At 44.4% G+C, this 27,286-nt stretch overlaps 1 protein-coding gene and 1 long non-coding RNA gene across 2 annotated transcripts; one reads left to right on the top strand and one right to left on the bottom strand.

The window, feature by feature from the left end:
• Window positions 1-381: 381 nt before the first annotated feature.
• LOC128409293 (zinc finger protein 691-like) lies at window positions 382-4,646 on the top strand. The gene is made up of 2 exons (XM_053379643.1): window positions 382-442; window positions 3,853-4,646. The coding sequence occupies exons 1-2, from the start codon at window positions 382-384 to the stop codon at window positions 4,644-4,646; spliced, it is 855 nt and encodes a 284-aa protein (XP_053235618.1).
• Window positions 4,647-6,729: 2,083 nt separating this feature from the next.
• LOC128409308 (uncharacterized) lies at window positions 6,730-12,102 on the bottom strand. Its single transcript, XR_008329208.1, has 3 exons — window positions 12,033-12,102; window positions 9,940-10,171; window positions 6,730-8,950 (listed from the first exon to the last, which is right to left on the bottom strand). It is a non-coding gene; the product is annotated as an uncharacterized LOC128409308 (long non-coding RNA).
• Window positions 12,103-27,286: the final 15,184 nt, after the last annotated feature.

Below are 27,286 nucleotides of genomic sequence, written 5' to 3'. Positions count from 1 at the left end.
CAACCATATTGGAGGTTCTTCCTAGTGTTGAGTCTAGGCTCTTCTTATATTCTAACCAAGATCAGTGGCATTAAATCTTGCATTAAACCAGGCAGAGGGCCTTCTCTGTAGTGGCACCCACTATGTGGAACACCCTCCCATCAGATGTCAAGGCAATAAACAACTATCTGACTTTTAGAAGACATCTGAAGGCAGCCCTGTTTAGGGAAGTATTTAATATTTGATGCTTTATTGTGTTTTTATTTTTCTGTTGGGAGCCGCCCAGAGTGGCTGGGGAGGCCCGGCCAGATGGGATGGGGTATAAATAACTATTTGTTTGGTTTTTATTTCTACTACTACTACTACTTTGTACACAGCAGTGTTGCTTTTGTGAAGATAACCATGGATCAACACGTCCCCACGCAAGAACCAGCATCAGAAGAGTCAGAAGAAGAAGCCGTAGGTGAGACCACTTATTTTATTTTAGTTTTATTTATGTTATTACATGTATGTCTCACCTTTTCTCCAGGGAGTTTGAGGCAGTGTACAAGGTTCTCCCTCTCCCCATTTTGTCTCACATCACCCCTGTTAGGTAGGCTAGGCTGAGAAGACTTGCCCAAGGTCACCTGGTGAGCTCCATGGCTGAGTAGGGACTAGAACCCCAGTCTCCCAGGTCTCAGCCCAACACTCTAACCACTGTGCCACACTGCTAGAGCACAGAGCTGGTCATGGGTCAGTGCTAAGTTCTCTCTCACACACAGGTTGGGTGAACTTGTGGGATGTTTTTAATGTTAATGCTGTATTGTGTTTTTAATATTCGGTTGGGAGCTGCTCAGAGTGGCTGGGGAAACCCTAACCCTAACCCTAACCCTAACCCTAACCCTATCCCCAAAATATGGAAGGAGGCCATAATAGTACCAATTCATAAAAAAGGTTCTCCAACGGAGCCGGAAAACTACCGTAACATCAGCCTCCTTTCGATCATAGGGAAAATCTATGCCAGCTTTTTGCTGACTAAATTATTGCGATGGGTAGACGAGACTAACCAGATTGGTCACGAACAAGCAGGGTTCAGAACTAAACGCTCTACAATCGATCATGCGATAGTTCTTTATCACCTGGCACGGAAGTACTCCTCCCCTCCCCGGGGCTACCTCTGTGCCGCCTTCTTAGATCTAAAGGCAGCCTTTGATAGCATTCCTAGAAATATTCTTTGGGAGAAACTTGCGAAACAGGGCATTGATAGAAGACTCTTATGGCTCATAAGCCAGCTCCACGAAGGTACCCTTGCCAGAGTGAGACTCACTCCTGCGGGCGACCTCACAAATTCGATACCAATAAACAAGGGAGTGCGCCAAGGATGCATATTGGCTCCCTGCCTATTCAACCTATTCATCAGTGACATGCGAGCACCCCTAGTTAACTCATCTCCAAGTATACACGCGCCTAGACTAGCGGATTACCGCTGTCCACTCCTCTTATATGCGGACGACGCGGTAATTCTATCTTATACACGTGTTGGACTAACCAGAGCTCTGAAGATCTTTGCCACGTATTGTCAACTCAATCAATTAACCATCAACCATGCTAAGTCCAAGATTCTGATTTTCTCCAGAAGCCGGAGATTATACAAATGGAAGCTTGGTGGAGCAAAAATAGAGCAAGTCCTAAAATTTCAATACCTAGGAGTTATTTTTCAATACAATTTGGGGTGGAAAGCTCAAATTCAACACCTACTTAACAAGGCCAAAACCTTGTCATATGCGCTCCTCCGATTCTTCTTTTCAGATGGAGCTTTGCATGTTCCCTCGGCCCTAAAGGTGTTCAAGGCAAAAGTGGTTGCTGTGCTTGTTTATGCTGCCCCGCTCTGGGCCGTGATGACAGATCTTGCTCCCCTCGAGACTCTGCAAAGCCAATTCCTACGTCGGCTCCTAATGCTCCCCCTGTGCGTAAGCAACGCAGCCATGCGACTAGAATTGAAGATCGCATCCTTAGAAACTTGTCTGTGGAAGCAAGTCTTCAATTACTGGTTATCACTGTGGCATAGATTACCAAACCATTACCTTGTCCAATGCTTATGGCGAGATGAATTCTCTAGCCTTTGGACTAGTAGAATTCATGCCAAACTCCTGAGCTATGGAATCTCTCCCTCAGATTCCCTAAAACTAGACCAAATCACTGCTCAAAGATTGATCCGCCAAAGACTGGATGACATCGACTTACAGCGAAATTATATGCTGGGGGGAGGTGTTTGCTCGCCCCAGAACATTGGTATCACTTTAACTTACTGCGTCCCATCATACCTCTCCTCCCTTTCGACTGTTGCCCATAGACTGGCCTTCACCAAAGCGAGGTTTAACGTTTTCCCCTCAAATGTCCTGAGACATAGATTCTCAAAGGGCCAAGCCCCCGCCGTGTGTGAATGTGATAAGGTGACGCCGGAGTCGCTCCAGCACATTATGTTCTTTTGCCCCTTGTTCAATGTGCCACGGGCAAATTTGCTGGGACCAATCATTCAGAAACTAGAGGGTACCCCACCAAAATTCCACCTTGCCCAAATCTTGCAGGACAAGGATACCCACACGACCCTGAAGGTGGCTAGATTCCTGGTCGCTGTCCTTTCCCAAAAGCGACGACAAGGAGCACTACAAGCTAATTAAGGCGTAGTATGCCTTTCCATCTTATAGTATTTTATTGTTATAGTGGTGTTTTAGCGACTGCTTTTTTGTTTTTGTTTTTTCCCCCCTACGGCTTAAGCTGTCACTTATGTGTTGTTTTTACCTGTATGGGCCTATGGCCGTAATAAATGAAATGAATGGTGGGGTATAAATAATAAATTAATTGTTATTAAATTTATAAATAAATTATTATTACTTGTGGCTTGAGGGCCAACTTCCTTTTCAGTTACACCTCCCACATACATAGAATCATAGAACTGTAGAGTTGGACTACAGTTTCCCTTCCAACCCCCCACAATGCAATAGTCTCAGCTAAAGCATCCATGGCTGATGACCGTCCAACGTCTGCTTGAAAACCTCCAAGGAAGGAGAGTCCACAACCTCCCGAGGGAGACCATTCCACTGTCCAACAGCTCTTACTGTCAGAAAGTTTTTTCCCATATATATATATGGGAAAAATCCCATATGATATGTTGACAAACTAATAAATTTATATATATATATATATATATATATATATATATATATATATATATATATATAAAATTTTATTAGTTTGTCAACATATCATTTTCAACAGTAATTAAACATACTTTCATATCTTATACCATTTTTTTTTACTTCCATCAATCACATCTGAAAATTTTCCAGTCTATTCACTAAATATACATTTCCTACTTCCACAATTACATTTAACTCATAACTAATATCTCTATTCTTTCTCTACTTTGCAATGCTTCATACATTTCTTCTTACAAAACTTCTTGTAGTACTACTAGCGTAATTTGTTGATTACAGTTGCTCTTCAGATAGTTCGTGTATTTCTTCCAATCTTCTGTGAATCTCTGGTCCCGCAGGTTTCGAATCCTTCCTGTCATTTTATCTAATTCTGCATAGTCCATTAATTTTGTCTGCCATTCTTCTTTCAGGTTTTTTTCCCCATATGTTTAGTAGGAATCTCTTTTCTTGTAACTTGAAGCCATGGGTTCAAGTCCTACATGCTGGAGCGGCAGAAAACAAGCTTGCTCCCTCTTCCTTGCCCTTGAGATATTTGGAGGAGGCTATCATATTTCTTGTCTCCTCTTTTCCAGGCTAAACATGCCCAGCTCCTTCAAGGATGCTGACTAGATAGGCAATTGGCCTTATCCAAAAGACTCTCTCTAATTTGCATGTTCCCCCCACCCTATTTCCACAGTTGAGGTGCCAGTGATAGAGATGGAGGAAGAACCAATGGAGTTGCCCCCAGAAAATTTGGCAGATGAAGTGGTAGGACAGAACTTAGGCACTCAAGATTGGCCAAGGTGGCCAGAGGGAAATGAGGAGCAGCAGCCACAGCAGCAGCAGCCACAACCACCGCCGCAGCCACAGGGAGAAGATCAGTCTGTGCCTGATGCGGATGGAATCTTCCTTAAACCAGAGGAACCGGAAGAGGGCAAGGAGAAATGTCCTGTTGCTCCTCGGATCAGAATGCAAGTGATGGAAGCCCAGAACCAGAGCTTGAAATTGGAGGAAAGGAGCCGCAGTCCCTGCAGAAGCGCCGCCAAATTTCCGACGCAGCTCACTGAAAGGATGCCTCGCTCGTGTTCGCAATGCCGGAAACCTTTCAGCTGCAGCACAAGCCTGAGATCACATCAAGGGGCCCACACAGCAATGCCCTACCAGTGCGAGGAGTGTGGCAAGGTCTTTGCTCACTTAGCCAACCTGAGAGTGCACGAGAGGGGCCACGTGGGGCCGAAGACTTCCAGGTGCCCCACCTGCAAGATCAGCTTTGCACGGTCCTTGTCCAACCTCACCGAACATCGGAGAACTCAGCGGGATACGTTGGAACAGAAATATTTTCCCTGTGTGAAAATCGAAGGCACCCAGGTGCTGTTTCAGATCGGGAAGGCAGAGGAGAGGCCACACCAATGTCCACACTGTGGCGAGAGTTTTGAGGATGAGTCAAGCCTTCGTGAACATGAGAAAACCCACAGGCGGAGGACCACCTAAACTGTGTGGGGTGTGCAGACCTCTGTTAACATCCAGGGATACAGGCTTGGGCCACAAACCAAGACATGTAGGCAACCAGCTGTGTGTGGTGTTGTTTTTTAGCCTTTTGATGATCGTTTGGTTTAGAAGTTGCTGTACTGCTTTTGTTGCATAGTTTTTATAGTTTGGTTGCATTTTATCGTTTTATGAAAACCATCTGTGGGAGAAGCCAGATAGATGGAACGTTTTCCTCTGTCAAATCAAGGACAGCCATCCTTCTTTTTGTGGGGCCACGGGGATTTTCCTTTCACAGACTCGGCATCGAAACCAAATGTGGATGACCTTGGCCCACCCCAGATGTTGCTGAATTGCATCTCCCATCATCCCTGGCCATTAGCCATGCTTGCTAAGGGCTGGTGGGAGTTGTAGTTCAAAAACATCTGGAGGGCCAAAGGTTTCCTATATCTTAAATGCTCAGATATCTCTCTTTTGGACATTGAGTTCTCATCACATGTCTCTAAATGCACAGAGATGGGGTATTCCCAGAGGGTGTTGGACTGCCATTCCCATCTCCCTAACCCTTGGTCATGCTGGCTGAATCTGATGGGAGTCGCAGTCCTCTGAAATCTGGAGCACAGGAGCACAACGACTATCCTGGGTCAGGATCTCTTGGCTTGTCCTTAATTCATTTGTTAGTATGAACTTGGATAATAGCTGCTGCAGGTTTTTGATTGCTTACGTTATGTAATGGTGACTGTTTTACTAATAAAGTTGAGATGATGCTTCCCCTACCCCTTGTTTTCTACTCTCTAACAGATGCCAGCTCCCTTGGTCTGAAAAGGAAGATGGGTGCCACACCCCATAATCACCTTTGACTGGACTTAACCATCCAGGGGTCCTTTGCCTTTCCTATTACTCTATTATTTTTATTAGAAAGAAGTAGCACAGCTTTCACATACAGCCATTTGCAGCACACTTGGGAAGACGGGAATCTGCCTCACAAAGAGCTCTTGGTCCACCTTGCCCAATAGTGTCTAAACTGGCCGCAGTTCTTCAGGGTTTCAGATAGCGCTCCAGTGGCTGAAATATATGATTATTATCTGAAGAGTCCTCACTATCATTTGAGAATTTAGTTACATACTTTGCTCTGAGAAGACCTCCAGTATATACAGTGGTACCTCAGGTTACAGATGTTTCAGGTTACAGAGTCCACTAACCCAGAAATAGTACCTCGGGTTAAGAACTTTGCTTCAGGATGAGAACAGAAATCGCACGGTGGCAACACAGTGGTAGCAGGAAGCCCCTTTAGCTAAAGTGGTACCTCAGGTTAAGAACAGTTTCAGGTTAAGAACGGACCTCCAGAACAATTAAGTTCTTAACCCGAGATACCACTGTATATAAAAAGAAATGAGGAACAGGTGGCAGTCGTCAGCTCTGACCTCATCCTTCTGTCAGATATTTGACAGGTGGGTGACTATGCACATCTGTCAAAGTTGGCTTGCAAGGTGCAAGGAGAGGGGAGAAAAGACCGGGTGCTCCAGGCTGAAAGAATCTACGCCCCTCACTACCCTGTTTGTAATTTAACACATCAATGTCCCAGACATTTGGAATGTGTGTAAGAAAATGCTGCAATTCAGGACACCACTAGATCTGGCAAACAAAATGATGCATTTAGCCATGTTAGAGCCTGGGATCATTTTCTACTAGGAATCCTGCAAGTTGTAAATACCGACCACCCGCAGCAGCCAAAAGAATTAGCAACACAAACACTTAATCATGTTAACCATTTTATAGCCTCTTGTCGGGTGATGCAAATGAGGCAGTAATTCTTTACAGAAACAAAAATGTAGGTGGACTCTAGACACATATTTTAAAAATGCCATGAAAATGCTTTTTGGAATGTTTTGGAAAATGTATTGAATTTGCCATAGCTCACCATCGCCATCTAGTGTCACATTTGTATAATGCACTTTACAACACACTTTTATATGCTGCTGTATAGCTGTTTGCTTGGGACCGGTCTGCAGTTGTGTTCTAAACCGCTGAGCCTATGGCTTGCCAATCGGAAGGTTCAAATCCCCACGATGGGGTGCGCTCGCATTGCTCTGTCCCAGCTCCTGCCAACACAGCAGTTCAAAAGCATGTCAAAGTGCAAGTAGCTGCTCTGGTTTCGCCAGAAGCGGCTTAGTCATGCTGGCCACATGACCCGGGAAAACTGTCTGCGGACAAACGTCGGTTCCCTCGGCCAGTAAAGCGAGATGAGCATCGCAACCCTAGAGTCGCTCGTGACTGAACTTAACTGTCAGGGGTCCTTTACCTTTTTAGCTGAGTCCTTAGACATTTGATCTGACTAACCTGATTCTCTGTAGCTGACATAGCAGCAGCAGCTAGAACATCTAGAACCAAGGCAAAAATGTTTCAACTGCTTTAATGCTTGCGTTCCTGCCAGAAGGCGCAATGTGGTTACACTTACAGTAGTGCTGTTTCCTTGTTTTTTGTATGCTGTTACGTCCACTCAAATTTGTTGCTACAATATTATGAAACCATGCTTGCAATTGCTGATTTCATGATACGTTGTTGTAAGCCACTTTGAGCGTGGTTTATTTGTGCAAAGGTCGCCCTACAAATAAAGTGATGGTGGTTACACAGAAGCAGTCAATGATTTGATGAAACATTCACCTTGCAGATTTCGCTACTTATGACTTCTTCCTTATCCTCACAAGCCGACGGCTCTTCCCCCAACACACTCTTCTGGGTTTCCGGCACCAGCATAAGTGTTGGGTGGTGCCTGAGCTTCCACATTAATTGTGAACATCACCCAGTGCACAAAATAAAAACAAAAAAATAACGCCTCAGCTGCCCTGGAGGATCAGCTCAGTCTTAAATGCCTTTGATTATTTTATTGTTGCAATCATAGCAGCAGTCATACAGCACTATGAACATGGGGCTTTACAAAGAACAGGTACGGCAAGTCCCTGCCACAAGCATCTTATAATCTAGAACAGATGTAAGGAAACAAAAGGAGGCACAACCAACAGCCAGGGATGCTGGGAGGTGCAGTTAAACAACTCCTGGAGGGTTCCTCCTTCCCCACACCTTTAGACACCCGAGATGTTTGTTTTCAGGGCCCCACCAATATTATTGTGTCTCTAATCTGCTTCAACTTGAATTTAAGACTGAATTTTAAATTGTTGTAACCCACCCTGGAACCTGATGATGATGGACGGGTAATAAATTTAATAAGAAGGAACGGGGTTCAAGAGGAGGCAGATGATAATTCCAAATACGTATACTTAGAATACATTATTGATGAGCATCTCCACCCCCATCGTTCAGCCCGGACACTGAGGTCCAGCTCCCAGGGCCTTCTGGCAGTTCCCTCCATGCAAGAAGTGAGGTTAGAAACAACCATCTGACTTTTTGAAGGCAGCCCTGTTTAGTAAAGTTTTTAATGTTTGATGTTTTATCATGCTTTTAATATTCTGTTGGGAGCTGCCCAGAGTGGCTGGGGACACCTGGCCAAATCAGCAGGGTATAAGTAATAAATTATTATTTTTTGTTGTTGTTGTTATTATTCCCCACCCATCTGGCTGGGTTTCCCCAGCTGCTCTGAGCGGCTTCTAGCAGAATATAAATACTAAACATCAAACATTAAAAACTTCCTGAAACAGGGCTGCCTTCAGATGTCTTCTCAAAGTTGTGTAGTGCTTTATCTCCTTGACATATAATGGGAGGGTTAATGCCCTAACCTGCCCTGGGACCTTTGAGAGAAGGGCAGATGACAATGACGACGACAACAACCCTGGTCTTAATTACAAAGGTACCTGTGCATATTTGCCAAAGGCTTCCCAGAAGAGGTAAGCCATAAGGAGGGACTTCAAGTGTTGTGCAGCTAAGCTGAACTCAAGAGTAGGCTCATTGAAATCAACATGCCCCAATTAGTCACATTCATTCACTTCAATGGGTCTTGCACCTGATGCAATGCCAGGAAATGAGAGGTATTCACTTGAGGAATCCTGAAAAGTCGGATGCTTCCACAGCATCCCAGTTCTCCTCCCCACTGTTCTGTCAGATGCGGGCAGTTATACAAGTCCCATGCCTCTGCCCCTCGCTGCCATCAAAAGGAGTCAGGTTCTGGAGAGAAGGTTATCGTTGAAGGAGTCGTCAGATGTGGGCCAAGCCCCAGCAGTGCCCCAAGTAGATGTTGAGCAAGGCCTTTGCGACTTCTGAACTTTCACAGGATCTCCCTTCTCTGTGGGCATCTGTGGCTTCACTGGGGGCTTTAGGCTCCTCCCCAGAAGAAACTGGTTCATCCACAACTTCCTCTAGGAGAGAGAGAGAGAAAAGTAAAATATTTACTATAGTAATAATAAAGTAACAAACACGGAACAGGAAAGAAGAGGGTAAAAGAGGGGAGCTGATACGGGAGGAAGAAGTGAATGCAAAAGGACCAGAGAGGAATAGTAATATAATAATTTATTACTTATACCCTGCCCATCTGGCCGGGCCTCCCTAGCCATTCTGGGCAGCTCCCAACAGGAGAAAACATCAAACATTAAAAACTTCCTAAACAGGGCTGCCTTCAGGTGTCTTCTCAAAGTCAGATAGTTGTTTATTGCCTTGACATCTGACAGGAGGGTGACCCACAGGGCGGGTGCCACTACTGAGAAGGCCCTCTGCCTGGCTCCCTGTAACCTCACTTCTCGCAGTGAGGGCACTGCCAGAAGGCCCTCGGAGCTGGACCTCAGTGCCCAGGTTGAACATTGGAGGTGGAGACGCTCCTTTAGGTATACTGGGCCAAGGCCGAAGGATGGAAGGAACTGGCAATGGGAGCTGGGTGAAGGAAAATAAGGTTGAGTGTGAAAGGAGAATGTTATTTACTTACTTATTTCCTACCCTTCACTCAAAGGTCCAAGGGACAGTTACAGCACCTAAACGCAATATTAAAACAATTCAAAACAACTTACAACCCTAAAAATTAAGGTCAATAAAGTATAGGGGATGAGTAAAGATACGTGCAAATGGCTGTACTTCACTTCAGGAAGCTGACCTACAGAACTCCTTGCCAAAAGGGGGAAAAACAGCAAGGCAGAGAATTTAGCAAATGTCCAAAGATGGAATAGGTATCCACAGACAATTATGCCAGTCATTTGCACCCAATTACACTACACGCTGCCTCCATATAGCACTGGTTATCTGATGAGCTCCGCCCCTGCACTGTCATTTCGTGTCAGACGGGCCTCAGGAATTTTCAGCCATCTGAAGTGACTCTGAAGGGGAGAAGATTTGAGGACCCAGGTTATAAAGTACATACATTGCAGGCTCCAAGGAGCCTCTGAGCTTCCTGAAGGGCAGGAAGGAGATCCAGCTGAGGTCGGCTCAGGAAGGCGATTCACAGCATCCATGAGCTCAAGCAGGATCTGATAGAGGGAGGCCTTCTCATCACCATCTCCTCGCTGGATTTCAGAGGCCAGCGGCCTCCTCTCGACATAACACAAAGCCTGGCTTGCCATGGGGGAGCTCACAGCCGCCACCTGAGATGCCATCTCCAAGAGAGAAAGAGAAAGGAGACCTTTTAAGGCAGAGCAATAGTGTTGGGTCCAATCAAGCCCTCAATAAGCATCCCTATTCCATGATTGGATTATATATTTTTATATATTGGGGAAGAACCTTAAAGACACCACATTTATTTCAGAGGAAGACTCAGCTGCCCTTCTGCTCTACAGGGATAAGGTGGGAAATGGAAAATAATAAATAATAATATACTCTGGGTGGCTCCCAACAGAATATTAAAAACACGATAAAACAGAGAAGTTTTATCCTAAAGGAGTAGAAAAGACTATTTATGTACGTGACCACGGCTGCAGGGATGTTACTGGCCCAGAGCTGGAAAGAAGATAAAGTTCCTACCAGAGAAGAATGGCAGATGACGTTAAGGGACTATGCTGAAATGGCTAAAATGACCAGAAGAGTCAGTAATCCGGAAGACCAAAATTTTAATAAGGAATGGGCAAAACTTATAACTTATCTTAAAGACCATTGTAAACAGTTAAAATTGTTAGTAGGATTGCAATACCACTTGTAGTTTAAGGTTAATTCTGGACATAATGGAAGAAGTAATGGGTTTGGGCTATCATAGAAGATGCGGAAGGAAATGATTACTAATAGGACCCACAAAGGAGAGGAAGGAAGTCCAGGAGATTCCTTGGAATCTTGTTTTTATGATTTGTTTGATATATCTCTGTAAAATTTTAGTTTGAAAAACCATATATATATGAGAGTAGGAGATGGGCCTCCCTTAAAAATCCTCAACTTCCACAAGAAGTGAACTGTGGGGTTTTGATCTGCCATGGGTCACCTCGCAGAAACAATGCAGCAGTAAGGAAAGCAGGGGGAAAACAAGAGTGACTGTGATGAGATGCAAGACTAAAACACCATTTACTCAATTTAGGGCAGCTCACGTTACAAAAATATCTTGACCTCCAGAAGAGCCTTGCTCAGTCAGACCGAAGGTCCATCTCTTAGGATTATTTATGAACCACTTAATGCCAAAAGAGGGTCCCTTGTTCTTATAGGGGGACAACCAGCTGCCTCTAGTGGGAAGCCTACAAGCAGGAACTGAATGCAACAGAAACTCTCTCCCAATTCTCAGCAACTGATATTCAAAAGCACAGCTGGAGGCAGAGCATAACCACAGTCTCAATAGCTATCTCCTCCAGAAACTCAACCAGTTTGAGTTGTACTCAATGTATATGATAAAATACAACTTCATTTTTTAAAAAATACAACTTCATATTAAAATATATGTCTGGGTAGGCACACTTCCATTCTCAGTTACAGCTGTCCGTGTAAAATCCACCCCTGTGCCTTATTTTGATAAAAGTTTTTTCTCTCTCTGCCTCACTTTTGTAACATCCTGGGGAACGGGGAAATCAAAAGTTGAATAGCCGGGGTAACAGACCACCACAACAGGCTAGGAAACTTGCAAAGAAGATTAGACCCTTTTGAAGGGGCGCTTTAGACCCGTCGTTGAAATCCCCCCTTTTGCCTCGCGGTGCAAAAGCAGAAATCTGTAGAAAGAAGCTCTGCTCTGGAAGCACCTTAAAACATGTTGCTATTGGTGCACGGATGCTTCCCAAACCCCCAGTAACTTCAAATTCTGAAAAAGTCATTATGCTTTTCTTCCTTCCTTCCTTTTTAAATCGATTTTATGAAGGGTTTCCAACATATAATGCAATAAAAAAAGAACCAAAACAAAGTTAATATGTAAAAAGAGCAAAAGAATCAAAAGGCTTTTCTGACTTGATTTCATAGTAAAATAAACACCCGCCTCTTCTTTTAGTTTCTGCTTCCCGTCTCTCTGCAGACACTCTAAGCCTCCCCTAAGTTCACCCGAGATCCCCTCACCGAGCCCAGCGCGCATCCACGATCCAGCTTCAGCCACGCTGTAAGAAAAAGAGAGAGCCGACAGGAAGCGGGGATTTTTCAAAAGCAGCTGCTTGTGACGTTGTTTCCGGCAAGGGAGTCGCATTCGAAACAGAAACCTACGTGTCAAAATCCTTTCTAGGAATCCAGGCTCTGTTCTCAAGGTGACTCCTGGGAGGTGTGAAGGGGCGTGATCGCTCTGCCCCTTGGGCATTTTCTCAGTTCAAAGCAGATTTGGGAAATATATATAATACAGTGAGGGGGGGGAAGTATTTGAGCCCCTGCTAAATTTGCCCGTTTGCCCTCTGAGGAAGAAATGACCAGTCCATAATTTTAATGGTAGGTTTGTTGTAGCTGTGAGAGACAGAATAACAACAGGAAAAACCCCACAAACCCAGAAGACAAAAGTCAGAAATTGACGTGCATTATAATGAGTGAAATAAGTATGTGATCCCTTTGCAAAAGATGACTTAGTACTTGGTTGCAAAACCCTTGTTGGCAATTACAGAGGTCAGACGTTTCTTGTAGGTGGCCACCAGGTTTGCACCCATCTCGGGAGGTATTTTGTCCCACTCCAATAAACCTCTATATATGGATTATTTTCACTTTCAGCAACTGGGAAGCTGCAGTCTTCCAGATGTTGTTGGACTTCCAAAGTCCCCTGATCCCTTAGCAGTGGCTGTACAACATCTGGAGAGCACAGGCTCCCTGTCCCGGGTGTATGTTGATGCCCTGCAGATGTTGCTGCTCTCCAAAAATCCCTCAGCCCCGCCCTGCTGAGGATCAGGGTGAATAGAAGTTGTGGTTCAAATATATCAAAAAAGACCCACAGAGAAGCTAGCTCAAAGGCACAAGAATGTGTTATAAGAATTTTAAGATCTCAAATATAGAATAAATAATCATAAATGCACACATATCTAAATATATGAACCATGTGTCTGAAATAGTATGGGAGAGCAGTCCTGAAGCCATTTTGACTCTCCCAATGACCTTAAATATTCCTCTGCAATAAGGGAGGCAAATGGGGAAAGCCTTCCCATTGTCTTTTTGCTTGCAAATCCTGTCTTAAGGGCACATTTGTGTATGAAAAGGGTGAGCCTGTGAGCTGGATTCAGGAGCTAAAGTAACCATCACAAAAGAATGGCCAGGTTGCCCAGGTAATGCAATCAGTGACTATTATCAGGTATCCTGGCAGGCAGGACTTCTGCTGTAGACTGCCTCCTTCTGTGATGTATGTATGATGGGGTTTTTTTGGGGGGGGGGGTCTTGGGCTACAGGGTGGGCAATTTCAAAAGTCTGTATAAGGGCTTACAGAGCATTGTTCTGGGTTCTCCTCCCTCCTGCATGTGGTGAGTGGGACCGTGTTGCAACAGTTCCTTGACTAAAGATCAGGCTTACTACGGTTGGCCTCTGTTATTTTCTTCTACCGATAGGGAACCCACTTAAGGACTCTATACAGTGGAGCCTCGCAAGACGAAATTAATCCGTTCCGCGAGTCTCTTCGTCTTGCGGCTTTTTCGTCTTGCGAAGCACGGCTATTAGCGGCTTAGCGGCTATTAGCGGCTTAGCAGCTATTAACGGCTTTAGCGGCTTAGTGGCTTAGCGGCTATTAACGGCTTAGCGGCTTTAAGAAAAAGGAAACAAACTCGCAAGACGTTTCGTCTTGCGAAGCAAGCCCATAGGGAAATTCGTCTTGCGGAACGACTCAAAAAACGGAAAACCCTTTCGTCTAGCGAGTTTTTCGTCTTGCGAGGCATTTGTCTTGCGGGGCACCACTGTACAGGCTCTGGAATACCCCATAAGGGAAAGGGAGCAGTTTTTCTTATAACAAATGTATTAAAGGTTGGAAATGTAAGGACTGTGAGGGAACATTCTGACATATGTGGTGGACCTGCAGGAAGACAAAGGCCTGCCTTCCTTGTAGGTTTTTAAAAGTGGCAAGTCAGGATTTAAAAAATCTTATAAATGTATAGATCTCTATATAAACTTCAAATTAGATTCTGAGTGTGGGCATGGGAGATGTCAGAGGAGTACAGTCATACCTCGGGATAAATATGCTTCAGGATAAGTATTTTCGGGTTGCGCTCTGCGGTGACCCGGAAGTAACGGAGCACGTTACTTCAGGGTTTCGCCGCTCACGCATGCGCAGACGGCCAAAATGGCGTCACGCGCAGTCGCGGAAGCAGCAAAACGCGGCGCACACGCAGATGTGCAATCACATCTTACGTTCTGTTCAGGATGCGAACGGGACTCCAGAACGGATCACATTTGCATCCCGAGGTACCACTGTATAAAAATATGCGTGGTTGTGGACTTTCCTTCCTTGGAGGTTTCTGAGCAGAGGTTGGATGCCCATCTGTCATGGATGCTTTAGCTGATATCCTGCATTGCAGGGGGTTGAACTAGATGACCCTTGGGGTCCCTTCCAACTCTATGATTTGGTGATTCTATGAGAACTACAATCCCCAGCAGCCCTTGCCAACCCAGAGAACTCCCTAATTGGCATTCAGTTCAATAAGAGAGCCAGTGTGGTGTGATTGTTCGAATTAGGGCAAGATCCTGTCTCCCCCTCCCTTGCAACTATCCATAGCTGTCAACTTTCCCCTTTTCTTGCGAGGAATCCTATTCGGAATAAGGGAATTTCCCTTAAAAAAGGGAAAATATTGACAGCTATGAACTATCCATTGGGTGACGCTGCCTGTCTAACTGGGCTAAACAAATCCATTCATGTGGGGTATGTGGGGGTGATTTATAACAGCACCATTCCTGATTCTCAGCAAACCATTTTCTTACATTCTTCATCCTTTTTTTTAAGTCTCAAGAAGACACTATCGGAAAGCTGAGCAGGAAAACAATGTGAAGTTATCCTTCGCATTGAAATGAAAACGAAACCTAAGCAGTTTCTTTTCAGTTCAGACGGTTTCTTCCTGCCTGCCAAAGTTTCTTCTTCCTTAAGACTACATTTCCCAGCAAGCCCCCTGAAAACTCTGTACAAATGACCTGCAGCTGGTTCCCATTTTAATGAGCAAATGAGAAAGGAGCTTTAGGAGGAGGAAGAAGGAAAGTCATGACTGCCTCTCTTGCAGTGGCTGGTTTGCCCCTAGGAAGAGCTCCCGGGAGAACAGGATTCACCTAGGAAGGTGCTGCAAATTTGGGTTCTCGCTTCTGCCTTTTCCTTCCTGATGTTTAACTCATTGGGTGCTCCTTTGAATGTATTTCACCCCATGCTTCTTGGAGTGGGTGCTGCTTTGGGGTCCTCTCTTGATGCTGGAGACAGATCTTGGTGAGTTAACAATAGGAGGAAATTTTTGCCCCAGTGGAAGCCCAGGTGGTGAGGGAGCTTTTTGTTCTTTGAACTCCAGATCACTGAAGATGGGCAGAATTGTCCTTCCAACATTAAGATGTCATAAGGTGTGAAACCATAAGCTTTCAAACTGTAATGCTGTGATCCTACACATGTTTGTTATTTAGTCGTTTAGTCGTGTCCGACTCTTCATGACCCCATGAACCAGAGCACGCCAGGCACTCCTGTCTCCCACTGTCTTCCACTGCCTCCCACAATTTGGTCAAACTCATGCTGGTCACTTTGAGAACACTGTCCAACCATCTCGTCCTCTGTCGTCCCCTTCTCCTTGTGCCCTCCATCTTTCCCAACATCAGGGTCTTTTCCAGGGAGTCTTCTCTTCTCATGAGGTGGCCAAAGTTTTGGAGCCTCAGCTTCATGTTTATCTGAGAGTAAGTCCCACTGAACACAAGAGAGTTTGGTTTCTCTTTATTTTCCATTTGTTTTATTTACTCCATATACATTTCTGTTGTATGCAATGACAAAAAAAACACCTGATTTTGTATCAAGGCATTTTCATATCTTTAGCATCCCCTGGACAGTGGGCTATAGCCATTATGAGTTCTACTCAGAGCGGAACCATTGAAAATAATGCACGTCGTTAATAGATGTAGGTAAAGGGACCCCTGACCATTAGGTCCAGTTGTGACCAACTCTGGGGTTGCGGCGCTCATCTCGCTTTATGGGCCGAGGGAGCCGGCGTACAGCTTCCGGGTCATGTGGCCAGCATGACTAAGCCGCTTCTGGCGAACCAGAGCAGCACACGGAAACGCCATTTACCTTCCCACCAGAGCGGTACCTATTTATCTACTTGCACTTTGACGTGCTTTCAAACTGCTAGGTTGGCAGGAGCAGGGACCGAGCAACGGGAGCTCACCCCGTCGCAGGGATTCAAACCGCCGACCTTCTGATCGGCAAGCTCTAGGCTCTGTGGCTTAACCCACAGCGCCATCCACATACCCCAGGGCAGATCCTTACCAGACATTTAAAACACATTACTTCCCAAAGATTCCTGGGAACTGTAGTTGGTTTAGAGTGCTGGGGATTGTAGCTCTGTGATAAGGAAACTACATTTCCCAGGATTCTTGGGGAGGTAGTCATGTGCTTTAAAGATATTGTTACACAGCACTCCATATTTACACATATATGAAACCTGGAGGGGCTACAAGCATTATTATTATTACTATTATTTATTACTTATACCCCATCCATCTGGCCAGGTCTCCCCAGCCACTCTGGGCGGCTCCCAATAGAATATTAAAAACTTCCCTGAACAGGGCTGCCTTCAGATGTCTTCTAAATGTCAGGTAGTTATTTATCTCTTTGACATCTGATGGGAGGGCATTCCACGGGGCAGGCACCACTACCAAGAAGGCCCTCTGCCGGGTTCCCTGTAACCTAACTTCTCGCAGGGAGGGAACCGCCAGAAGGCCCTCGGAACTGGATCCCAGTGTCTGGGCTGATCGATGGGGGCGGAGACGCTCCTCTTCAACCAGGCCTTTGGTTGATCAGCACACTTGGCCTTTTAACTGTATTTGTAGGAGGGGGTTATTGATTTTTATTATCATTTTTATTATGTACAGTGGTACCTCAGGTTAAAGACGCTTCAGGTTACAGTCACTTCAGGTTACAGACTCCACTAACCCAGAAGTAGTGCTTCAGGTTAAGAACTTTGCTTCAGGATGAAGCAAAATCATGCAGAAATCATGCTCCGGCGGCGCGGCAGCAGCAGGAAGCCCCATTAGCTAAAGTGGTACCTCAGGTTAAGAACAGTTTCAGGTTAAGAACAGACCTCCAGAACGAATTAAGTTCTTAACCAGAGGTTCCACTGTATTTTGTGTTCTCATTTTGTATTTTTTGTTGTGAACCACCCTGTGCTCTTCAGATGAAGGGTGTTATACAAATTTAATAAATTATTATCATCATCATCATCATTAGGCTATTGGTCCATCTAGCTCAGAACTGTTTACATTGACTGACAGTGGTTCTGCAGGATTTTAGGTACAGAACCTTTCCCAGCCCCGCCTGGAGATACCGGGGATTGAACTTGCAACCTTCTCTATGCAAAGTGTACCATATTGCAGGCAGGTCCAACTCCCAAGACACTGCGATCTACTCCCAGTATTTTAAAAAAAAAACTTGCAGCGATCTGCCTTGTTTTGGGAAGGATGACCCAGAGTTGATGAGCTTTGGGGGGCGGGGAGCCAGAGTTCATGAGCTTTTGGGGGAGATCGACCTAGAACAGCTTCACAGTCGGCAAGTAGATCGCGACCGACCTGTTGGACACACCTGCCATATTGGAAGTCCTTATTAGGTCTGATTCTCTCGGGTAACTCATTAATTTCCCCTTGGATTACCACACCAGCCCATATGTTACCTCTCAGCTTCTGTTTACAGATAGGTAGCCGTGTTGGTCTGCCATAGTCAAAACAAAAAAAAAATTTTCCTTCCAGTAGCACCTTAAAGACCAACTAAGTTAGTTCTTGGTATGAGCTTTCGTGTGCATGCACACTTCTTCAGATACCAAGATATCAGTCTGTACCTGTGCAAGTTTCTTGGTGACGTTGATGGACTTCCATTTCATGCGGCTCAATGTGGTGCCTTCCATAGTTCCAGTTACAGATAGGTAGCCGTGTTGGTCTGCCATAGTCAAAACAAAACAAAACAAAAATTCCTTCCAGTAGCACCTTAAAGACCAACTAAGTTAGTTCTTGGTATGAGCTTTCGTGTGCATGCACACTTCTTCAGATATCTGAAGGTATCTGAAGAAGTGTGCATGCACACGAAAGCTCATACCAAGAACTAACTTAGTTGGTCTTTAAGGTGCTACTGGAAGGAAATTTTTTTTCCTCTCAGCTTCTGTTGTTGTTTTTTCAGAGGAGAGTCATGGAAGAGAGCAAACCCAGAAGTCCCCCGTTAGAAGCTGGGATGGAGGAGACAGGAGAAGTCTTCCAGGACCTCGAGGTGAGACCCTTTCAGTGTGTTGTTTTATAGAATCATAGAAACATACAATCGAAAGGGACACAAGGCTCATCTCATCCAAGCCCCTGCAATGCAGGAACCTCAGCTAAAGCATCCATGGCAGGTAGATGTAATGGGACAAGGCAATGAGATCTCTCCTAACTTTACAACCAAGAAGGCGAAGCTGCAAGCCTGGATCTTTCTCTCCGGTAAGGCCAATGGACTACGAAGGTCACTGTGGAGGAGAGGGTGAAGTCCTTGCGTCTTGCAATATTGCTCTGCCCTAAAACTCTTTCTCCCAAGTGACTGAAAAGGTCACATTCCTACTAAGAGTCTCATCCCTACCAGCTGAGCTACCGTATTTTTCTGTGTATAAGATGCCCCCGTGCATAAGACAACCCCTATTTTTTTGAACCCAAAAATTAAGAAAGCAATATTTTAAACATCAGACAGAACAAGTTTGATATTCTATTGAATATTCAAAGCACCAGCATCGGCAACCCCTGTGAGTGCCTGGGGCAGTGGGGGGGGGTGTGCATGTGCAGGGGCAGATCATCAAAAGTTTTTTTGGCAGGGGGAGACCACCTAAGCCAGACACAGCATCCCTGTAGAAGACAACCCCCAATTATTGACTTTTTTTTAGCAAAAAAACATTGTCTTATACGTGGAAAAATATGGTATATTGGCTCCCTAGTTCCTCATACATCAGTGGCAATAGATAATAATAATAATAATAATAATAATAATAATAATAATAATAATAATAATAATTTATTTATACCCCGCCCATTTGGCTGGGTTTCTCTAACCACTCCCAACAGAATATTAAAAACACGCTAAAACATCAAACATTAAAAACTTCCTTAAACAGGGCAGCCTTCAGATGTCTTCTAAAAGTCAGAAAATTGTTTATTTCCTTGTTTATTCCTTGTTGTTTATTTCCTTGACATCTGATGGAAGGGCATTCCACAGGGCGGGCGCCACCACCGAGAAGGCCCTCTGCCTGGTTCCCTGTAACTCACTTCTCGCAGGGAGTGAACAGCCAGAAGACCCTCAGCACTGGACCTCCATGTCCAGGCTGAACGATTAGGGTGAAGACAGTCCTTCCGGGTCCTGTCCTGTCCCAGTTGAACAGCCTGCAAGCCAGGCTGATTTGGAGGCTTCCCTGTGACCTCCAGAAGAAACTCCACAAAGACTTCTAGATTCCTTGGGTGAAATCTAGCCCTGGTTTTGCTCTCTTGCTAAGGCAATTGGAGTATGAAGATAGGGTGGTGAAACGTAGGATGAAGCCTTCACATCCAGTAATGCTTATCTATCCAAAAAATGGTCCACCATTGGTATTTCAGGTACAGTCAGAGGTGGTGGTTCCGAGTTCATCCACAGCATGCCAAGCTGCCCCCACAGTGGTGGTCTGGCAACCATGGCTGACACCCAAGAGGGAAGACGGCAGAGGTGAGACCAGCCTGATAGGTAAGGGCAGGAGGGAGATGGCTTCTTTGTTCCTGAGTTATAGGATGCTTTGTGATTCCAACAGCAGTATACATGTATAAAAAGGTAAAGGGACCCCTGACCATTAGGTCCTGTCACAGACAACTCTGGGGTTGCGGTGCTCATCTTGCTTTATTGGCCGAGGGAGCCGGCATACAGCTTCCGGGTCATGTGGCCAGCATGACTAAGCCGCTTCTGGCGAACCAGAGCAGCGCACGGAAACGCTGTTTACCTTCTCGCCCGAGCGGTACCTATTTATCTACTTGCACTTTGACGTTCTTTCGAACTGCTAGGTTGGCAGGAGCAGGGACCCAGCAATGGGAGCTCACCCCGTTGCGTGGATTCAAACCGCCGACCTTCTGATTGGCAAGCCCTAGGCTCTGTGGTTTAACCCACAGCGCCACCCACGTCCCTAGTATATATGTATACTACTAGTGGCCAAAATTGTGGAAACCTTTTGGGAAAAGTGTATTTCTGAGGTTTGATGCCTCACAACACCACCTTTTTTATAGTAATACCATAAAATTATCTGTCAATGGAAAGATAATTTAACAAAGAATGTAATGCAACAAAGTTTGTTCAATTATCTATATTCTATCAAAAGGTATAGCCAAATAACCAGAAAAAAGGAAGCACAACTTGCTTAGGTTGATATGCAGTAACTTTGTTGCATTACATTCTTCATTACATGATCTTTCCATTGATAAATAATAATATGGTATTACTCCCCCAAAAAGTGGTGTCATGAGCCATCAGACCTCAGAAATATACTTTCCCCAAAAGGTTTCCACTATTGTATATATGGATGGAAGAATCAGTCAATTTCACTTCTTTCAGTTCTTCATTTTTCCAATCTTAAATTCAGTCTCCCACATTTCCCACAAAACTCTGCAGGAATCTGGGGAATTGGGGTATTCAGTGATGATGCATCTATTTTCTTTAGGTATGTTCCGTATGGCAGTAACCATATTAGAAGTGTGGTTCAGTGAGTCATTGGTGAGTTTCACCCCCATAGCTTGGGGGCAAGGAAGATAACAATTTAAATTCAGAAACCCAGCTATGCGTGAAGAGGACAGCTAGGGGATCCATCTCACTCACTGAGAGGGTTTCTCCAGGAGAATGATAATATCAGTACAGGGCCATCTTTACTCGGGGTGCAAGGGGTGCGACGCACCCAGGCACCAAATTCTGGGGGGCCACCTACGCTCTTAACTGTCTATCTCAGGGATAGGCAACCTAAGGCCCGGGGGCCAGATGCAGCCCAATCGCCTTCTAAACCTGGCCCGCAGACGGTCTGGGAATCAGCGTGTTGTTACATGAGTAGAATGTGTCCTTTTATTTAAAATGCATCTCTGGGTTATTTGTGGGGCATAGGAATTCATTCATTGCCGCCACCGCCGCCCCCCCATATAGTCTGGCCCACCACATGGTCTGAGGGACAGTGGACTGGCCCACGGCTGAGAAAGGTTGCTGACCCCTGATCTACCTGTTATGAAATAATAAATAATTTTGATCAAGCTAGAAAACGAAATACATATATACCTAGGTACAGTGGTACCTCGGGTTACATACGCTTCAGGTTACAGACTCTGCTAACCCAGAAATAGTGCTTCAGGTTAATAACTTTGCTTGAGGATAAGAACAGAAATCGCGCTCCGGCGGCACAGCAGCAGCAGGAGGCCCCATTAGCTAAAGTGGTGCTTCAGGTTAAGAACAGTTTCAGGTTAAGTATGGACCTCCAGAACGAATTAAATACTTAACCTGAGGTACCACTGTATTACCGAAATGTATACCTACTGTTTCACTAAAGGATTTTCGACTTTACCAAAGATGTGCTACGCTAGCGGCGGCGCTTGTCATTCACAATGGTGGCGCTTGTCAGACTTGGTGGCGCTGGGCAGATCTTTGCAGCACATATGCTAAAGACTCCCCTGTATCAGTATGTGGGATACATAAATAAAGGAAATGGTGCCAAAACACATTTAGTGGGTTCCTAAGAAGTTTCTGCTTCTCAGGTTGAGTTCTATCGGGTTTTATATTATTATTCTTACAGGTGGTATGCAGTTGACTGAAACTGAGGGAGAACCACACAGCACATTTGGACCTCAGGATGAAGAGATGAGTGAAAACCTGACATTGCAAGATGGACGAAGGAGGCTAGGGGGAAGCCCCATAGCGGAGAGGGGAGAAGGTGCTTCTCTTTCTCCAACACTCATTGCACAGCAAAGCCCATTCAAATGTTCCAAGTGCAAAGAGAGTTTTTATTCAAAGTTTGATCTTCTTATACATCAAAGAATCTGCACAGCAGAAACACCCTTTAAATGTGTATTGTGTGAGAAAGGTTTCAGAGAGAGCTCAAGCTTTAGTTGCCACCTGAAAACTCACACTGAGGAGAGACCTTTCAAATGCCGTAAATGTGGGGAGACCTTCAAGCTGGGTTCACAACTTATTCTGCATCGAAGAACCCACACTGCAGAGAGGCTTTATGAATGCTCAGAGTGTGGATGGAGATTCAGATCCAGCAATTTCCTTAAAGCTCATCAGAGGAGCCATACAGGGGAGTAGCCAGACTGTGGCACAAGCTATGCTTCTCAGTCAAGACTTGTATAAATATAAACCAACCTCCCCAAAAAGAAACGTTTTGTATGGGTGTCAAATGAGTTTCCATTTTGACACAAGCCTTGCAATACTTTGAGTAATCCATAAGGTGGAGGGGGCCACAGAAACTATCAGAGTGTAGCAAGATCTGTGAAGATAGCTCAAATACATGAGTGTAAGAGAGGCAGCCGATGGGATAACTGTTTAGAATGTGGAAAGGTTGTGCATGCCTTATTTCACACTGAAGAATGCACAGAGGGTAAATATTGTCAACGGGACATCTTAGTACTTGTACGTGAGCAGATGGGGTCCTGCCTTGAGTGCCCTGGGAAGGCAATTAAATGCAACATTGTGCATGCTTACCTTCTGCGGAACTCCCTGCCTCAGTTTTTATGGATCTTGGTTGGTTTTAATTCTTTTAGTGGAAGGATTTTAACCAATTCTAGTTACTCATTTAGTTTCCTATGGGAGGAATCAAACTCAAAATAAAAACGTAGGCATGGCTATAGGAAGTTAACTCCACACAGAAGAGAGAGCTGTTCCAAAACCTTCTGTTTCTCCGTTCTTAAATTGACATTTATGTTATTCCCATAAACATTTCTCTTTTTGAAATACATGTTTTATCTGGGAATTGCTTCTGTAAATATCAGAATGCCTTTGCCAATAAAATTTGTTATGTTTTTCTTCTGTTTCTGTATGTGATTCATTTGTCACTTTAAGGCTGCCATGTTAAACATCCTGTAAGTATATGTTGGTGCATTATTTAAGATATTTAACTACTGCTATTCTGGCAAACCTTTACAATGTGGTTTACATGAAGATACTAAACAACATATTTCAATCTAAGCTTTGCAATGTCTTGGCCAAGACAAGCTAGCTGGGGAAAGTCTAGACCTCTCTTATTTCCTCATGGCCAGGTGGTTCTGGAATAGCTCCATGGTGCTGTTGGCTGGGGAAGTGGAGGTCTCAGCTGGAGCACAGGATTGAGACTGCCGAGTAGTGTGGCATTTGAAACCCATTTAGCACAACACCTGTGTTTACATGACGTGAACAAGGATGTTCATAACATGGAATCAAACTTAGGGCCTGTTCCGTGTTTCCTTCTCGGTCACAAAGTCAGTCAGTCAGTCAGTCACAAACAAAGTGTGAGTTCAGCATGGTAATGTGTGGTTGTCATACGTTTGGAATTTCCCAGACATAGCCGGGATTCAGCCATAGGAAACAGTGTCTGGTTGGAAATCCCTGAGAAAATCTGGACTTATGACAACCCATGTCAGAAGTGTAGATTTTAGTGAATTTCCCGAAAAATAGCCCCATTTGGGGGGGTGTTGTTGTTGCAAAAAGCAAAACAAAAACATAACAACTTTGGGCAAGGCTAAAAAAAGCTCAACAACTTTTGTGTCCAGATTTTGAAATATAGCAACCCTACAATAATGATACTCTCCTGCTTTTGTCCCCCTGTGGGAAGCCTATTTAATCTTGCAATCACTTCCCACAGTCGCCAGTCACACCACGGTGCAGCATGGGCGGAGGCCACGGGGCGGTTGCTGCCTCAATACAGCTATGCGCTTGCTTCACTGGGCTCAGCTCAAAATGGCTTCTATAGGTGAACCAGGAAGTGACCTCTCCAGACAATGGAATTACTCTTCTTTTCTTATCTGTGTCACTGCGATCTCCTGGTTGAAGTGGACGCCGTTAGGCAGCTGAATGCGCATGCATGCTCCATCTGTTTCCCTCCCACCCACCGCTCTAGGCAGACCCGGATACTAGCAACCTACGCTACGCCACTGCAGCCACATGCCCAAAGCATGATTTCAGCACAATTAACATTCCTAGCTATGGTGGCTATGCTCTGGAAGCAGTATATGTGTTAAGTTGGGGGCGAACATATCAGACGACACAGCGATTCTTCCAAAGCAGCTCTTTATTTCTAAGCTGGAACAGAACTGACTGAGGAGCTCATCCTGCTTATATAGAGCTCCAGAACAATGTAACTGTTGCCATTTTCTAAAACTATCCAATCACTGAACGTCACTTTCGATCCTTCATTTGCATACAAACTATCCAATCACTGCACGTCACTTTCGATCCTTCATTTGCATAACTATCTACAGTATCCCCCTGCTGGCCCAGGGTGAGAACTTCAGTACATAACAATATGTTTCTGAGTACCAGCTTCTGGTAGCTGAAGGAGAGGAGAGTCCTCTTGAGCTCAGGTCTTACTTGCAGGATTCCTGTTGGGAAAACTAGTTGGTCACTGAGAACAGGATGCGGGACTAGACAGGTCAGTGGCCAGATCCAGCAGGCTCTTCGCATGTTCTTTGGTCTGTGTTCTCCACAAACAGTTATGCAGAGATGTACCTCCTTGGCAACAAGAGGCAACATGGAGCCCTCATCACTCGGAATTTTTATTAATTTTTTTGTTTTACAATTTAGAATATTCATTTATACAACCTTAAAATATCAGTGTCTTCCCTTCTCCTCTTTCTGTGGTTCATTTACATAGCATAAATCCCTGCATATTTTATATAAACTAAACCATTCGGTATTTGTTATGTACTGAGTTGAATAGGATCCAAAATGCAGGGGTCTGATTGGTCCTAGAACAATGCAGCAGTATGATTGGTCTGCAGGAGCCACCCAATCCAGCTCCAGATGGAAGTGAATCCACAACCTGATTGGCCTACAGGAGAATTCCGGAATTAGCCAATCACGTGCAGCCCATTGTGTAAATAATGTATATAAAGCAGATACTTTGGGAAAACATTCATTCCTCCTCACCACTATGAACTGAATAAAGAGCATGAAATCCACTCTCGACTCTGAGTATATTTCAGTATTCTATTATTACGGTACTTCCATCAAAACTTATTTACACGGTTGAATTTATCTTAATGCTGCCAACGTTTTCAAATACACTCAATTTCCCCCCACACACATATATTCAATAAACATTCTCCAATTTTCTTTAAACAAATGTTCTTGTTGATCTCTTATTCTATATGTTAAGTCTGCAAGCTGCACATATTCCATCATTTTAAGTTGCCATTCTTCTTTAGCTGGGACCTCGCTCGTTTTCCATTTTCGGGCTAACAAAACACAGCCACAGTCATTGCATACATAAATAACCTTTTTTGACACCTTGGAATTTCCATCTGAATTATCCCCAACAAGAAGGACTCTGTTTTGGGGGGAAGTACTTATAAACATCCCCCCCCCAATTCATTGCAAATTATTACCCAATACTCTTTTACCCTCATTGCATCTCCAACACTTATCTGATTCAGTCTTATACATCTTAGCAAGCCTACTTGGAGTTAAATACCATCATTGAATGACTCTGAATTCTTGATAGACCCATTCATGTAGGATACAGGTGCTTTCCTTTTGATGCTAGCCATTCCTATATTGCATGATAGCGAATTCTGTATTTCTACACTGCACATATCATAAAATACCAATGTGGTAGACAATGCTAAATACACCATTAAAAAAACTATAGAGGCAACTGTTCAGGCATACCAACTAGAATAAAATCTATTTTGGGGGCCAAAGCAACCTCAGCCCCTAGGCGTACTTTTAGCTCAGTATACGTTTGCCACCTCAGTCTGTTTTGAGAATTTGTTTTGAGACGGAGCAATGCTACTCATTGTAGTACATCCTGTGTTACAGAATTCTGTGCTGCAAAAAGTTTTGGTGGCCACTGGCTTAAACAGCTTCAAAGGGGGGGGTTATTTAAATTCCTGGAGGATAGGAGGTATTAACCTTAACAGCTCAATAGTACCACCATTTATAGTGGGATGAGGGTGGCACTGTGGTCTAAACCACTGAGCCTCTGGGCTTGCCGATCAGAAGGTTGGCGGTTCGAATCCCTGCGATGGGGTGAGCTCCCGTTGCTCGGTCCCAGCTCCTGCCAGCCTAGCAGTTCGAAAGCATGTCAAAAGTGCAAGTAGATAAATAGGTACCGCTCCTGTGGGAAGGTAAACGGTGTTTCTGTGCGCTGCTCTGGTCTCATGACCCAGAAAAACTGTCTGTGGACAAATGCCAGCTCCCTTAGCCAGTAGAAGAAAAAGAAGAGGAGGAGGAGTTTGGATTTGATATCCCGCTTTATCACTACCCGAAGGAGTCTCAAAGCGGCTAACATTCTCCTTTCCCTTCCTCCCCCACGACAAACACTCTGTGAGGTGAGTGGGGCTGAGAGACTTCAGAGAAGTGTGACTAGCCCAAGGTCACCCAGCAGCTGCATGTGGAGGAGCGGTTCACCAGATTACAAGTCTACTGCTCTTTTTTTTTTAAATAATATTTATTAACAGTTTAAAGACTATAAAAGAAAGAAAAAGAATTCAACAAAACAATACAATACAATACAAAAACAAAAACACTATGTAACACTGACACTAAAACATTGAATTAACAAAACACAAGAAACACAATTTAAAACATATCTATAATTTCAGTATCTTATCTTTCATTCACTTATTTCCACGACCTTCTCACACCTCCCTTTTTGTATTCCACTTCAATTAACTGTTTCAGCAATTCCTTTCCATCTTCCTCAGTTTTCTGTCCTGTAATTTATCTTAACATTCTAACCTTATTTTTTCCCTTTAATACATTAAAAATCTATTTGTACTTAATTCATTATAACCTTTCTGCTAAAGCCATATAACTTCATTTCAACATTTTTCTAACATTCATTAATTTTACAGTATTTCTGTAAATAATCTTTGAATTTTTTCCAGTCTTCTTCCACCGACTCTTCTCCCTGGTCTCGGATTCTGCCAGTCATTTCCGCCAGTTCCATGTAGTCCATCAGCTTCATCTGCCACAAGTCTACTGCTCTTAA

Source organism: Podarcis raffonei, chromosome 2 (assembly GCF_027172205.1).
Source record: "Podarcis raffonei isolate rPodRaf1 chromosome 2, rPodRaf1.pri, whole genome shotgun sequence".
NCBI lineage: Eukaryota > Metazoa > Chordata > Lepidosauria > Squamata > Lacertidae > Podarcis > Podarcis raffonei.
The sequence above is the reverse complement of the archived record's forward strand: the minus strand, read 5'-3'. Positions and strand labels throughout refer to the sequence as shown.